The sequence below is a fragment of the Petromyzon marinus genome, assembly GCF_048934315.1.
Source record: "Petromyzon marinus isolate PM22_M1 ecotype Great Lakes invasive population chromosome 67 unlocalized genomic scaffold, UKy_Petmar_22M1.pri1.0 chr67_unloc.4, whole genome shotgun sequence".
NCBI classification, from domain to species: domain Eukaryota; kingdom Metazoa; phylum Chordata; class Hyperoartia; order Petromyzontiformes; family Petromyzontidae; genus Petromyzon; species Petromyzon marinus.
Window position 1 is genome coordinate 285849 of NW_027422594.1, and position 17556 is coordinate 303404.

The 17556-nt window shown below is 51.3% G+C and overlaps 1 protein-coding gene across 2 annotated transcripts in view; it reads left to right on the top strand.

Moving 5' to 3' along the window:
- LOC116956789 (run domain Beclin-1-interacting and cysteine-rich domain-containing protein-like) overlaps positions 1 to 17556 on the top strand; it is a 64398-nt gene that overhangs the window by 33654 nt on the left and 13188 nt on the right. The window contains exons 11-16 of one of the 2 annotated variants that reach the window (XM_076058004.1): positions 695 to 795; positions 4950 to 5014; positions 6076 to 6314; positions 13917 to 13978; positions 15407 to 15560; positions 17040 to 17133. In XM_076058004.1, the coding sequence (XP_075914119.1) occupies positions 695 to 795; positions 4950 to 5014; positions 6076 to 6314; positions 13917 to 13978; positions 15407 to 15560; positions 17040 to 17133 (715 nt within the window). Of the gene's footprint in view, positions 1 to 694; positions 796 to 4949; positions 5015 to 6075; positions 6315 to 13916; positions 13979 to 14840; positions 15151 to 15406; positions 15561 to 17039; positions 17134 to 17556 lie in introns of those variants that run through there. The other variant, XM_076058005.1, reaches the window with a different exon arrangement.

Below are 17556 nucleotides of genomic sequence, written 5' to 3' on the forward strand. Positions count from 1 at the left end.
CACTCACCCACTCACACACTCACACACTCACCCACGCACACACACACTCACCCACTCACTCACACACTCACTCACCCACACACTCACTCACTCACCCACTCACTCACACACTCACACACTCACTCACTCACCCACGCACTCACGCACTCATACACTCACCCACGCACTCACCCACGCACACACTCACCCACTCACTCACACACTCACCCACTCACACATTCACTCACTCACACACTCACCCACGCACTCACACACTCACCCACGCACTCACTCACTCACCCACGCACACACTCACACACCCACACACTCACCCACGCACACACTCACCCACTCACTCACTCACACACTCACTCACACATTCACTCACTCACACACTCACTCACCCACTCACTCACACACTCACTCACACATTCACTCACTCACACACTCACTCACACACAACTCTTCGCTGACCCACTCACTCTTGTACCTCGCTGCACATCTGTGACAAAGAGCCTCACAGCTCATCAGATTCCTCCGTTCGGTCTACGTCAACAATATGACTCTGGCTTCCTGCCCCACAGCCTGTTAGAGGCTACACGGGGGACCTTTGTCTGTGTCTACCTTCACAGGTGCTGCTGCTACTCGCTACTCACAGCACTTGCCCCTACAGCCTGTTAGAGGTTACATGGGGGACCTTTGTCTGTGTCTCAAGGCCTTGTGTCTGGGCTCCACGTCTGCGGATGAGCATGGGGAGAGCGGAGGGTGGAAGCCGCCTCCACCACAGATCATCTTCCACATGCACCCCAAACTCTCGTAGGTGGACACGCACACATACACACATACACACACTTACACACACACACATACACACACACACTCATACACACATACACATACACACATACACACATACACACACATACACACATACACACTTACACACACACACGTACACACACACATACACACACACACGTACACACACATACACACACACACACACATGTACACACACACATACACACACTTACACACACACACGTACACACACACATACACACGTACACACACACACACATACACACACATACATACACACACTTACACACACACACATACACACACTTAGACACACACATACACATACACACGTACACACACATACACACGTACACACACACATACACACGTACACACACACACATACACACGTACACACAACAACAACAACCGCCATTCGCCACTAAGTGGCGGTGACGTCACCACGACGCTTGTGCCAGGCTATGTGCACCCTGAGGCCACGTGAAGTGTCGAACGCCCGCTGGCAGGAGGTCACGGGGCAGACCCAGGTGCCACGGGTCGACTGACTGAGATGACTGGCTGATGCACCACCTGTGCCCCCTACTGTGCCAACCTGCTGTGCTTTAGCCACCCGGCGCTCCGCTCGTTGTTCTGAGCGTCGCTCCTCCGTCCTCCGTTGTTGTTGGAGGGCGACTGCCTCCAACTGCCCAGTAGCATCCTTCACGAGCCTCCTCCACAGAGGCCGATCTTGACGCCGCTGGTACCAGTCATCGGCAAGTCCACTCAGCTCCACGTCCTCCTGTACCACATCACTCCATCTCTTCTCTAGCCCGTACCACGTCCGTTTAGCCCCCTCAATCCGGCTGAACAAAAGCTGTTTCGGCATGCGGTGGCTGGGCATGCGGGCTACATGACCCAGCCAACGCAGCCTTGCCTGCCGGAGGAGCTCACCGATGGGACCTTGCCCAGATCTTTCAAGGATTTGTGATCTCCTCACACAATCCAGCCTGGTTAAACCCAGGATGGATCGTCGGCAGGCTAGCCGAAATGTTTCTAACCGGCGAAGATGTTTCATTAAGGGGGTCCACGTTTCGCAAGCGTAGAGAAGGGAGGGAATGACCGTGGCCGAAAAGACCTGAAGCTTAGTGCGGAGCGACAGACCAGGTAGCTTCCACACAGCATTACGCAACCGATGAAAAGATATTGCCACTCGACTGATTTGGAGTGAGACCTCTGCTGTTAAACTAGAGCCGGTCATAAGCACACTGCCCAGGTATGGGAAACTCTCCACTCTCTCCAAAACTGCCCCATCACCGATTGGGAGTTGTGGGGGTGGAGTTTCCGATGGTACAAAATACCCAGGCAGGTGCTTAGTTTTGGTGGGGCTGATGGTAAGGCCCCATCTCTTAGTGGCACGCTCCAGTCTCAGCAGCAGCAGCAGCATCTCCAACTCCTCCTCTGAATGAGCGGCTATTACCAAGTCATTGGCATACATAACGTGGTTGAGCAATAGGGAACCATCCCTTGACCGCACCCGAGCATCGATCAGCCTGCCATTATATCTGTACCATATGGAGATTCCCCCGGTACAGCTATTGAAGGCTTCAAGAACTACGTGGTCGAAATAGATGTTAAATAATGTGGGAGCCAGAGGACATCCCTGTCCCACCCCAAGGTGTACAGGGAATGGCTCTGACTCCCGGCCACGTAGTTTTACCCGGGCCCGCTCACCATCATGAAGGTCTTAATGATCGTGAGCAGAGGGTCAGGTACTCCAAAAGCAAGAAGAACAACCCAGAGCCCAGGCCTACTGATGGTATCACGTACACACACGTACGTACACACTCACACGTACGTACACACACGTACGTACACACACATATACACACTCACGTACGTACACACACACACGTTGTTACTCACACGTACACACTCACACGTACGTACACGCTCACACTTACGTACACACACATGTACACACACACGTACGTAAACACTCACACGTACATACACATACACACGTACGTACACACAAGCACGTACGTACACACACGTACACACAAACACGTACGTACACACACAAACACGTACGTACACACACGTGCACACTCACACGTACGTATACACACACACGTACGTACACACTCACACGTACGTACACACGGACGGACGTAAACACATATGCACACTCACACGTACGTACACACATATACACGCTCACACGTACGTACACACACGTACGTACACACTCACACGTACGTACACACATACGTACGTGCACACACACGTACGTACACACACATATACACACTCACACTACGTACACAGACGTACGTACACACACACACGTACGTACACACACGTACACACTCACACGTACGTACACACTCACACGTACGTACACACATACAAACTCACACGTACGTACACACATATACACACTCACACGTACGTATACACACACACGTACGTACACACTCACACGTACGTACACACAGGCGTACGTAAACACACATATACACACTCACACGTACGTAAACACACATATACACACTCACACGTACATACACATATACACACTCACACGTACACACACACACGTACATACACACACGTACACACTCACACGTACGTACACACGTACGTACACACATACAAACTCACACGTATGTACACACACATATACACACACACGTACGTACACACTCACACGTATGTGCACACACACGCGTACGTACACACTCACACGTACGTACACACTCACGCGTACGTACACACTCACACTTACGTACACACACATATACACATTCACGTATGTAAACACTCACACGTACTTAAACACTCACACGTACGTACACATACACACGTACGTACACATACACGTACACACAAACACGTACATACACACACGTACACACAAACACGTACATACACACACGTACACACAAACACGTACATACACACACATACACACTCACACGTACGTACATACACACACACGTACGTACACACTCACACGTACGTACACACGGACGTACGTACACACACATATACACACTCACACGTACGTAAACACACGTATGTACACACTCACACGTATGTACGTACACACACATATGCACACTCACACGTACGTACACACACGTACGTACACACACACGTACGTACACACACGTACACACACGTACTTACTCACACGTACGTACACACTCACACGTACGTACACACACATGTACGTACACACACACGTACGTACACACACACACACGTACGTACACACACGCACACACTCACACGTACGTACACACTCACACGTACGTACACACACACGTACGTACACACACACTCACACGTACGTACACACACACATACACACTCACACGTACGTACACACGTACACACATTCACACTCACACGTATGTACACACACACACGTACACACATATACACACTCACACGTACGTACACACACACACGTACGTACACACACACGTACGTACACACGTACGTATACACACACACGTACACATACACACTCACGTACGTTCACATTCACACGTACGTGCACATTCACATGTACGTACACATTCACACGTACGTACACATTCACATGTACGTACACATTCACACGTACGTACACACATGGACGTACACACACTCACACGTACGTACACACACGGATGTACGTGTACACACACACACATGTACGTACACACGTAAGTACACACACGTACACCCTCACCCGTACGTACACACACGTACGTACACAAACTCACACGTACGTACACACACGGACGAAACGTACACACACGGATGTACGTATACACACGTACGTACACACACGTTCGTACACATACACGTACGTACACACACGTACGTACACACACGTACGTTCACATATACACACTCAGACGTACGTACACACACGTACGTACACACACGTACACCCTCACACGTACGTACGTACACACACGGACGTACACACACTCACGCGTACGTACACACACGGACGTACGTGTACACACACACGTACGTACACACACACACACACACGTACGTACACACACGGACGTACGTGTACACACACACGTACGTACACACACACACGTACACTTACACACACACACACACGCACGGGGCGTCTTTGTTTGCGTGTCTCTGGATAGGAAGAAGGAAATCCTCACGAGTCAGAATTACCGCTGTGCAGGATGCGGCCGCAGCGTGGAGCCCGGTGAGTGAATGCGTGCACCTAGCCTGGCACCAGCGCTGCGATGACGACACCGCCGCTCAGCGGCGAGTGACAGCCATCGGTGTTGTTGATGTGCGAGTTGGTACGTCCGTGTGTCCGTGACACCCACCACCTCGCATCGCTACCACAATCTCTTGTCACCACCACCACTACCATCACCACCATCACCACCCACACCACCACCCACACCACCACCACCATCACCACCACCACCCACACCACCACTACCATCACCACCACCACCCACACCACCATCACCGCCACCACCCACACCACCACCCACACCACCACCACCACCCACACCACCACCACCTACACCACCACCCACACCACCACCACCCACACCACCACCCACACCACCACCACCACCCACACCACCACCACCACCCACACCACCACTACCATCTCCACAACCCCCATCCACTCCATCACCACCACCCCCATCACCTCCATCACCACCACCTCCCCCCTCCCCCACTCACCACCACCGCCCCCACCTCCACCACTCACCACCCCCACTACCCCCACTCACCACCACCACCCCCGCTCACCACCACCACTACCCCCACTCACCACCACCACCCCCACCATCCCCACTCACCACCACCCCCGCTCACCACCCCCACTCACCACCACCACCGCCCCCACCACCACTCACCACCACCTCCATCACCCCCGCTCACCACCACCCCCACCATCCCCACTCACCACCCCCACTCACCACCACCACCCCTGCTCACCACCCACACCACCCCCACTCACCACCACCCCTACCTCCACCATCCCCACTCACCACCACCACTCACCACCCCCACTCACCACCACCCCCACCTCCACCACCCCCACTCACCACCACCTCCCCCACTCACCACCCCCACTCACCACTCACCACCCCCACTCACCACCACCCCCACTCACCACTCACCACCCCCACTCACCACCACCCCCACTCACCACCACCACCCCCACTCACCACCACCCCTACTCACCACCCCCACTCACCACTCACCACCACCACCGCCCCCGCCACGTGCCCCCGGCAGGCTTCCTAGGCCGGGTGCGCTTCTGCGAGTACTCTGGCGGCTACTTCTGCGCCTGCTGCCACGTGGGGTCGCGTGCCGCCCTGCCGGCCCTGGTGCTGCGCCGCTGGGACTTCTCGGCGCGCCCCGTCAGTGAACACGGCCGCGAGCTGCTCAGCCGTGCCGCGGGGGACCCCCTCTGTGACGTGGGGGCGCTGCACCCCGGCCTGTACACGAGGGTGCGGGCCCTGCGCGGCGTGCGGGTACGGGGCGGCAGCGGCGGTGCACTGCCGCGCTACCACACAGCACACTACCACAGCAATACCACACTACCACACAGCACTACCACAGCAATACCACACTACCACACAGCACACTACCACAGCAATACCACACTACCACACAGCACACTACCACAGCAATACCACACTATCACACAGCACTACCACAGCAATACCACACTACCACACAGCACTACCACAGCAATACCACACTACCACACAGCACTACCACAGCAATACCACACTACCACACAGCACTACCACAGCAATACCACACTACCACACAGCACACTACCACAGCAATACCACACTACCACACAGCACACTACCACAGCAATACCACACTACCACACAGCACTACCACAGCAATACCACACTACCACACAGCACACTACCACAGCAATACCACACTACCACACAGCACACTACCACAGCAATACCACACTATCACACAGCACTACCACAGCAATACCACACTACCACACAGCACTACCACAGCAATACCACACTACCACACAGCACTACCACAGCAATACCACACTACCACACAGCACTACCACAGCAATACCACACTACCACACAGCACACTACCACAGCAATACCACACTACCACACAGCACACTACCACAGCAATACCACACTACCACACAGCACTACCACAGCAATACCACACTACCACACAGCACACTACCACAGCAATACCACACTACCACACAGCACACTACCACAGCAATACCACACTATCACACAGCACTACCACAGCAATACCACACTACCACACAGCACTACCACAGCAATACCACACTACCACACAGCACTACCACAGCAATACCACACTACCACACAGCACTACCACAGCAATACCACACTACCACACAGCACACTACCACAGCAATACCACACTACCACACAGCACACTACCACAGCAATACCACACTACCACACAGCACTACCACAGCAATACCACACTACCACACAGCACTACCACAGCAATACCACACTACCACACAGCACTACCACAGCAATACCACACTACCACACAGCACTACCACAGCAATACCACACTACCACACAGCACTACCACAGCAATACCACACTACCACACAGCACTACCACAGCAATACCACACTACCACACAGCACTACCACAGCAATACCACACTACCACACAGCACTACCACAGCAATACCACACTACCACACAGCACTACCACAGCAATACCACACTACCACACAGCACTACCACAGCAATACCACACTACCACACAGCACTACCACAGCAATACCACACTACCACACAGCACTACCACAGCAATACCACACTACCACACAGCACTACCACAGCAATACCACACTACCACACAGCACTACCACAGCAATACCACACTACCACACAGCACTACCACAGCAATACCACACTACCACACAGCACTACCACAGCAATACCACACTACCACACAGCACTACCACAGCAATACCACACTACCACACAGCACTACCACAGCAATACCACACTACCACCGCACTACCACACTACCACACAAGACTACCACACTACCACACAAGACTACCACACTACCGCACTACCACACTACCACACTACCACACAAGACTACCACACTACCACACAAGACTACCACACTACCACACTAGACTACCACACTACCACACAAGACTACCACACTACCACACAAGACTACCACACTACCACACAAGACTACCACACTACCACACAAGACTACCACACTACCACACTACCACACAAGACTACCACACTACCGCACTACCACACTACCACACAAGACTACCACACTACCACACTACCACACAAGACTACCACACTACCACACAAGACTACCACACTACCGCACAAGACTACCGCACTACCACACAAGACTACCACACTACCACACAAGACTACCACACTACCACAGCAATACCACACTACCACACAAGACTACCACACTACCACACAAGACTACCACACTACCACACAAGACTACCACACAAGACTACCACACTACCACAGCAATACCACACTACCACACAAGACTACCGCACTACCACACAACACTACCACAGCATTACCACACTACCACACTACCACACAGCACTACCACACTACCACACAAGACTACCACACTACCACAGCATTACCACACTACCACACAAGACTACCACACTACCACAGCATTACCACACTACCACACAAGACTACCACACTACCACAGCATTACCACACTACCACACAAGACTACCACACTACCACACAGCACTACCACACTACCACACAAGACTACCACACTACCACAGCATTACCACACTACCACACAAGACTACCACACTACCACAGCATTACCACACTACCACACAAGACTACCACACTACCACAGCATTACCACACTACCACACAAGACTACCACACTACCACAGCATTACCACACTACCACACAAGACTACCACACTACCACAGCATTACCACACTACCACACAAGACTACCACACTACCACAGCATTACCACACTACCACACAAGACTACCACACTACCACACAGCACTACCACACTACCACACAAGACTACCACACTACCACAGCATTACCACACTACCACACAAGACTACCACACTACCACAGCATTACCACACTACCACACAAGACTACCACACTACCACAGCATTACCACACTACCACACAAGACTACCACACTACCACAGCATTACCACACTACCACACAAGACTACCACACTACCACACAGCACTACCACACTACCACACAAGACTACCACACTACCACAGCATTACCACACTACCACACAAGACTACCACACTACCACAGCATTACCACACTACCACACAAGACTACCACACTACCACAGCATTACCACACTACCACACAAGACTACCACACTACCACACAGCACTACCACACTACCACACAAGACTACCACACTACCACAGCATTACCACACTACCACACAAGACTACCACACTACCACAGCATTACCACACTACCACACAAGACTACCACACTACCACAGCATTACCACACTACCACACAAGACTACCACACTACCACAGCATTACCACACTACCACACAAGACTACCACACTACCACAGCATTACCACACTACCACACAAGACTACCACACTACCACAGCATTACCACACTACCACACAAGACTACCACACTACCACAGCATTACCACACTACCACACAAGACTACCACACTACCACACAGCACTACCACACTACCACACAAGACTACCACACTACCACAGCATTACCACACTACCACACAAGACTACCACACTACCACAGCATTACCACACTACCACACAAGACTACCACACTACCACAGCATTACCACACTACCACACAATACTACCACACTACCGCACTACCACACAAGACTACCGCACTACCACAGCAATACCACACTACCACACAAGACTACCACACTATCACACTAGACTACCACACTACCACAGCAATACCACACTACCACACAAGACTACCACACTACCACACAAGACTACCACACTACCACACAGCACTACCACACAAGACTACCACACTACCACACAAGACTACCACACTACCACACAAGACTACCACACTACCACACAGCACTACCACACAAGACTACCACACTACCACACAAGACTACCGCACTACCACACAGATCTACCACACAAGACTACCACACTACCACACAAGACTACCACACTACCACACAAGACTACCACACTACCACACAGCACTACCACACAAGACTACCACACTACCACACAAGACTACCGCACTACCACACAGCACTACCACACAAGACTACCACACTACCACACAAGACTACCGCACTACCACACAGCACTACCACACAAGACTACCACACTACCACACAAGACTACCACACTACCACACAAGACTACCACACAGCACTACCACACTACCACACAAGACTACCACACTACCACACAAGACTACCACACTACCGCACTACCACACAGCACTACCATACAAGACTACCACACAAGACTACCACACTACCACACAAGACTACCACACTACCACACAAGACTACCACACTACCACACAAGACTACCACACTACCACACAAGACTACCGCACTACCACACTACCACACAGCACTACCACACAAGACTACCACACTACCACACAAGACTACCGCACTACCACACAGCACTACCACACAAGACTACCACACTACCACACAAGACTACCGCACTACCACACAGCACTACCACACAAGACTACCACACTACCACACAAGACTACCGCACTACCACACAAGACTACCACACTACCACACTACCACACAGCACTACCACACTACCACACAAGACTACCACACTACCACACAAGACTACCACACTACCGCACTACCACACAGCACTACCATACAAGACTACCACACAAGACTACCACACTACCACACAAGACTACCACACTACCACACTACCACACAAGACTACCACACTACCACACAAGACTACCACACTACCACACAAGACTACCACACTACCACACAAGACTACCACACTACCACACAAGACTACCACACTACCGCACTACCACACAGCACTACCATACAAGACTACCACACAAGACTACCACACTACCACACAAGACTACCACACTACCACACAAGACTACCACACTACCACACAAGACTACCACACTACCACACTAGACTACCACACTACCACCGCACTACCACACTACCACACAAGACTACCACACTACCACACAAGACTACCACACTACCACACAAGACTACCACACTGCCACACAAGACTACCACACTACCACACAAGACTACCGCACTACCACACTACCGCACTGCTACACAAGACTACCACGCAGCACTACCACACAAGACTACCACACTACCACACAGCACTACCACACAAGACTACCACACTACGGCACTACCACACAGCACTACCACAGCAATACCACACTACCACACAAGACTACCACACTACCACACAAGACTACCACACTACCACACAAGACTACCACACTACCACACAAGACTACCACACTACCGCACTACCACACAGCACTACCACACTACCACACAAGACTACCACACTACCACACAAGACTACCGCACTACCACACTACCACACAAGACTACCACACTACCACACAAGACTACCACACTACCACACTAGACTACCACACTACCACACAAGACTACCACACTACCACACAAGACTACCACATTACCACACAAGACTACCACACTACCGCACTACCACACTACCACACTACCACACAAGACTACCACACTACCGCACTACCACACAAGACTACCACACTACCACACAAGACTACCACACTACCACACAAGACTACCACACTACCACACAAGACTGCCACACAGCACACAAGACTACTACACTACCACACTACCACACAAGACTACCACACTACCACACTACCACACAAGACTACCACACTACCACACAAGACTACCACACTACCGCACTACCACACTACCACACAAGACTACCACACTACCACACAAGACTACCACACTACCACAGCAGTACCACACTACCACACAAGACTACCACACTACCACACAAGACTACCACACTACCGCACTACCACACTACCACACAAGACTACCACACTACCACACAAGACTACCACACTACCACAGCAGTACCACACTACCACACAAGACTACCACACTACCACACAAGACTACCGCACTGCCAGACAAGACTACCACACTACCACACAAGACTACCACACTACCACACAAGACTACCGCACTACCACACAAGACTACCGCACTACCACACAAGACTACCACACTACCACACAAGACTACCGCACTACCACCGCACTACCGCACTGCTACACAAGACTACCACAGCAGTACCACACTACCACACAAGACTACCGCACTACCACACTACCGCACTACCGCACAAGACTACCACACTACCGCACTGCCACACAAGACTACCACACTATCACACTACCGCACTACCGCACAAGACTACCACACTACCGCACTGCCACACAAGACTACCGCAGCAGTACCACATTACCACACAAGACTACCACACTACCACATAAGACTACCGCACTGCCACACTACCACCACACTACCACACCACCACACTGCCACCACACTACCACACCACTACCACACTACCACCACACTACCACTACACTACCACCACACTACCACCACACTACCACCACACTACCACCACACTACCACCACACTACCAAACTACCACTACACTACCACACTACCACCACACTACCACCACACTACCACCACACTACTACCACACTACCACCACACTACCACCACACTACCACCACACTACCACACTACCACTACACTACCACACTACCACACAACACTACCATACCACTACCACACTACCACCACACTACCACCACACTACCACACTACTACCACACTACCACCACACTACCACTACACAACCACTACACTACCACCACACTACCACCACACTACCACCACACTACCACCACACTACCACCACACTACCACACAACACTACCACCACACTATCACACTACCACACAACACTACCACACCACTACCACCACACTACCACCACACTACCACCACACTACCACCACACTACCACACTACCACTACACTACCACACTACTACCACACTACCACTACACTACCACTACACTACTACCACATTACCACACCACCACACTACCACCACACTACCACCACACTACCACCACACTACCACACAACACTACCACCACACTATCACACTACCACACCACACTACCACCACACTACCACCACACTACCACCACACTACCACACTACCACCACACTACCACCACACTACCACACAACACTACCACCACACTACCACCACACTACCACACTACCACCATACTACCACCGCACTACCGCACAGGAAGAAGAGGAGGAGGATGTTGATGGTTTTGTTGATGGTGGTGGTGATGATGCTGATTGTGGTGGTGATGTTGATGGTGGTGATGATGCTGATTGTGGTGGTGATGTTGATGGTGGTGGTGATGATGCTGATTGTGGTGGTGATCATGATGGTGGTGATGGTGATGATGATGTTGATGGAGGTGATGTTGATGGTGGTGATGGTGATGTTGATGATGATGTTGATGGTGGTGATGTTGATGATGATGTTGATGGTGATAATGTTGATGGTGATGAGGTTGATGGTGGTGGTGATGTTGATGGTGGTGATGTTGATGTTGATGGTGGGGATGTTGATGGTGGTGATGGTGATGTTGATGATGTTGATGGTGATAATGTTGTTGGTGGTGGTGATGTTGATGAGGATGTTGATGGTGAGGATGTTGATGGCGGTGATGTTGTTGATGATATTGATGGTGATCATGTTGATGGTGGTGATGTTAATGATGTTCATGGAGGTGATGGTGATGTTTGAGAGGATGTTGATGATGGTGGTGGTGGTGATATTGATGGTGATGATGTTGATGGTGGTGATGGTGATGTTGATGGTGATGATATTGATGGTGATGTTTTTCTCTAGGACCTTCGTGAGCAGCTGTTCCACATGAAGAATCTCTTGAAGACGTGCAGATTCGCAACACGGTACCATCACTATAATCACCACCATCACCACCACTATCACCACCACCACTATCATCACCATCACTATCACCAGCACCACCATCACCACCATCACCACCACCACTACTATCACCACCACCATCACCACCACTACTATCACCACCACCATCACTACCATCACCACCGTCATCACCACCGTCATCACCACCGTCATCACCACCACCATCACCACCATCACCACCACCGCCACCACCATCGCCATCACCGCCACCACCACCATCACTGCCACCACCACCATCAATGCCATCACCACCACCATCACCACTACCACCACATTCACCAACACCATCACCACCATCAACGTCACCACCACCATCACCACCCCCACCATCACCACCACTACCATCATCACCACCATCAGCATCACCAACACCATCACCATCAACATCACCACCACGACCACCATCAATATCACCAACACCATCAACACCGACACCATCACCACCACCATCAACATTACCATCACCACCATCAACATTACCATCACCACCATCACCACCCCCACCATCACCACCTCCACTATCACCACCATCAACATCACCAACACCATCACCACCACCATCAACGTCACCACCACCATCACCACCCCCACCATCACCACCACCATCACCACCCTCACCATCACCACCAACACCACTATCACCACCATCAACATCACCAACACCATCACCAGCACCATCACCACCATCAACATCAACGTAGTAATGGTGGTGGTTCTAGTTGTAGTAATGGTGGTAATGGTGGTGGTTGTGGTGGTTGTAGTTGTGGTGGTGGTTGTGGTGGTGGTAATGGTTGTTGTGGTTGTGGTGGTGGTGGTTGTCAGGGTGGTGGACCGCTTCGATGAGGAGCCAGGCCACCTGAGTGAGCGAGTCCACCTTTACTCACTCAGGGAGTTGCTGGTGGTTGTGGTGGTGGTAATGGTTGTTGTGGTGTGGTGGTGGTGGTGGTGGTTGTGGTGGTGGTGGTTGTGGTAATGGTTGTTGTGGTGGTGGTTGTCAGGGTGGTGGACCGCTTCGATGAGGAGCCAGGCCACCTGAGTGAGCGAGTCCACCTTTACTCACTCAGGGAGTTGCTGGTGGTTGTCGTGGTTGTGGTAATGGTTGTGGTGGTGGTAATGGTTGTTGTGGTTGTGGTGGTGGTTGTGGTGGTGGTGGTGGTAATGGTTGTTGTGGTGGTTGTGGTGGTGGTAATGGTTGTTGTGGTTGTGGTGGTGGTGGTTGTCAGGGTGGTGGACCGCTTCGACGAGGAGCCAGGCCACCTGAGTGAGCGAGTCCACCTTTACTCACTCAGGGAGTTGCTGGTGGTTGTCGTGGTTGTGGTAATGGTTGTTGTGGTTGTGGTGGTGGTGGTGGTGGTTGTGGTAATGGTTGTTGTGGTGGTGGTTGTCAGGGTGGTGGACCGCTTCGACGAGGAGCCAGGCCACCTGAGTGAGCGAGTCCACCTTTACTCACTCAGGGACTTGGTCCACGTGAAGTCGGGCTCCCTGGCCCAGCGCCTAGCCGAGCTCTTGCACGTGGGGCTCACCCACGTGAACAACTGTGAGGTGAGCGGCAACCACCACAACCACCACCACAACCACTACAACCACCACAACCACCACCACCACAACCACCACCACCACAACCACTACAACCACCACTACCACCACCACTGCCACCACAACCACTGCCACCGCCACCACCACCACCGCCACAACCACCGCCGCCACCACCACTGCCACCACCACTGCCACCGCCACCACTGCCACCACCACTGCCACCATCGCCACAACTACTGCCACCACCACTACCACCGCCACCACTGCCATCACCGCCACCACCGCCACAACCACCGCCACAACCACCGCCGCCACCACCACGATTGTCGCCGCCACGACCACCACCACGACCACCACCACCACTACTACAACCACCAAAACCACCACCACTACAACCACCACCACTGCAACCACCACTACAACCACTACAACCACCACCACAACCACCACCACAATCACTACAACCACTACAACCACCACCACTACAACTACCACCACAACCACTACAACCACCACCACTACAACCACCACTACTACAACTACCACCACTACCACAAACACCACCACTACAACCACCAATGCTACAACCACCACCACTACAACCACTAATACCACCACTACAACCACTACAACTACTACCACTAACACCACCACTACAACCACCACCACAACTGCAGCCGCCACCACCACTACAACCACCACCACTACAACCACCACAACTACCACTTACCACTAACACCATAACCACTACAACCGCCACCACAACCACAACCACCACCACTACGGCCACTACTACCACCACCATTACTACAACCACCACTACTGGTTGTTGTTGAAGTTGTTGTTGTAGTAGTTGTAGTAGTTGTTGTTGTTGTAGTAGTTGTAGTAGTTGTTGCAGTAGTTGTAGTAGTTGTTGTTGTAGTAGTTGTAGTAGTTGTTGTTGCAGTAGTTGTAGTAGTTGTAGTAGTTGTTGCAGTAGTTGTTGTTGTTGTAGTAGTTGTTGTAGTAGTTGTTGTTGTAGTAGTTTTTGTTATAGTTGTAGTAGTTGTTGTAGTTGTTGTTGTAGTAGTTGTTGTTGTAGTAGTTTTAGTAGTTGTAGTTGTTGTAGTAGTTGTTGTAGTTGTAGTAGTTGTAGTTGTTGTTGTAGTAGTTGTTGTAGTAGTTGTTGTAGTAGTTGTTGTTGTAGTTGTAGTAGTTAGTTGTTGTTGTAGTAGTTGTTGCTGTAGTAGTTAGTTGTTGTTGCAGTAGTTGTAGTAGTTGTTGTAGTAGTAGTTGTTGTAGTAGTTGTTGTAGTAGTTGTTGTAGTTGTTGTTGCAGTTGTTGTAGTAGTTGTTGTAGTTGTTGTAGTAGTTGTAGTAGTTGTTGTTGTAGTAGTTAGTTGTTGTTGTAGTAGTTGTAGTTGTTGTAGTAGTTGTTGTTGTAGTAGTTGTTGTTGTAGTTGTTGTAGTAGTTGTTGCAGTAGTTGTTGTTGTTGTTGCCTCACAGCTGTGCCAGGCCAAAGGCTTCATCTGTGAGTTCTGCCACAACGACAACGACATTCTTCACCCATTCCAGCTCGCACGCTGCCGCCAGTGTGATGGTACTCACCACTCACTCACCACTCACTCACTCACTCACCACTCACTCACCACTCACTCACCACTCACTCACCACTCACTCATACACTCACTCATACACTCAATTATACACTAACTCACTCACTCATACACTCACTCATACACTCACTCACCACTCACTCATACACTCACCACTCACTCACTACTCACTCACCACTCATCACTCACAACTCACTCACCACTCACTCACCACTCACTCACTCACCACTCACTCACCACTCACTCACCACTCACTCACCACTCACTCATACACTCACTCATACACTCAATTATACACTAACTCACTCACTCATACACTCACTCACCACTCACTCACCACTCACTCACCACTCACTCATACACTCACTCATACACTCAATTATACACTAACTCACTCACTCATACAC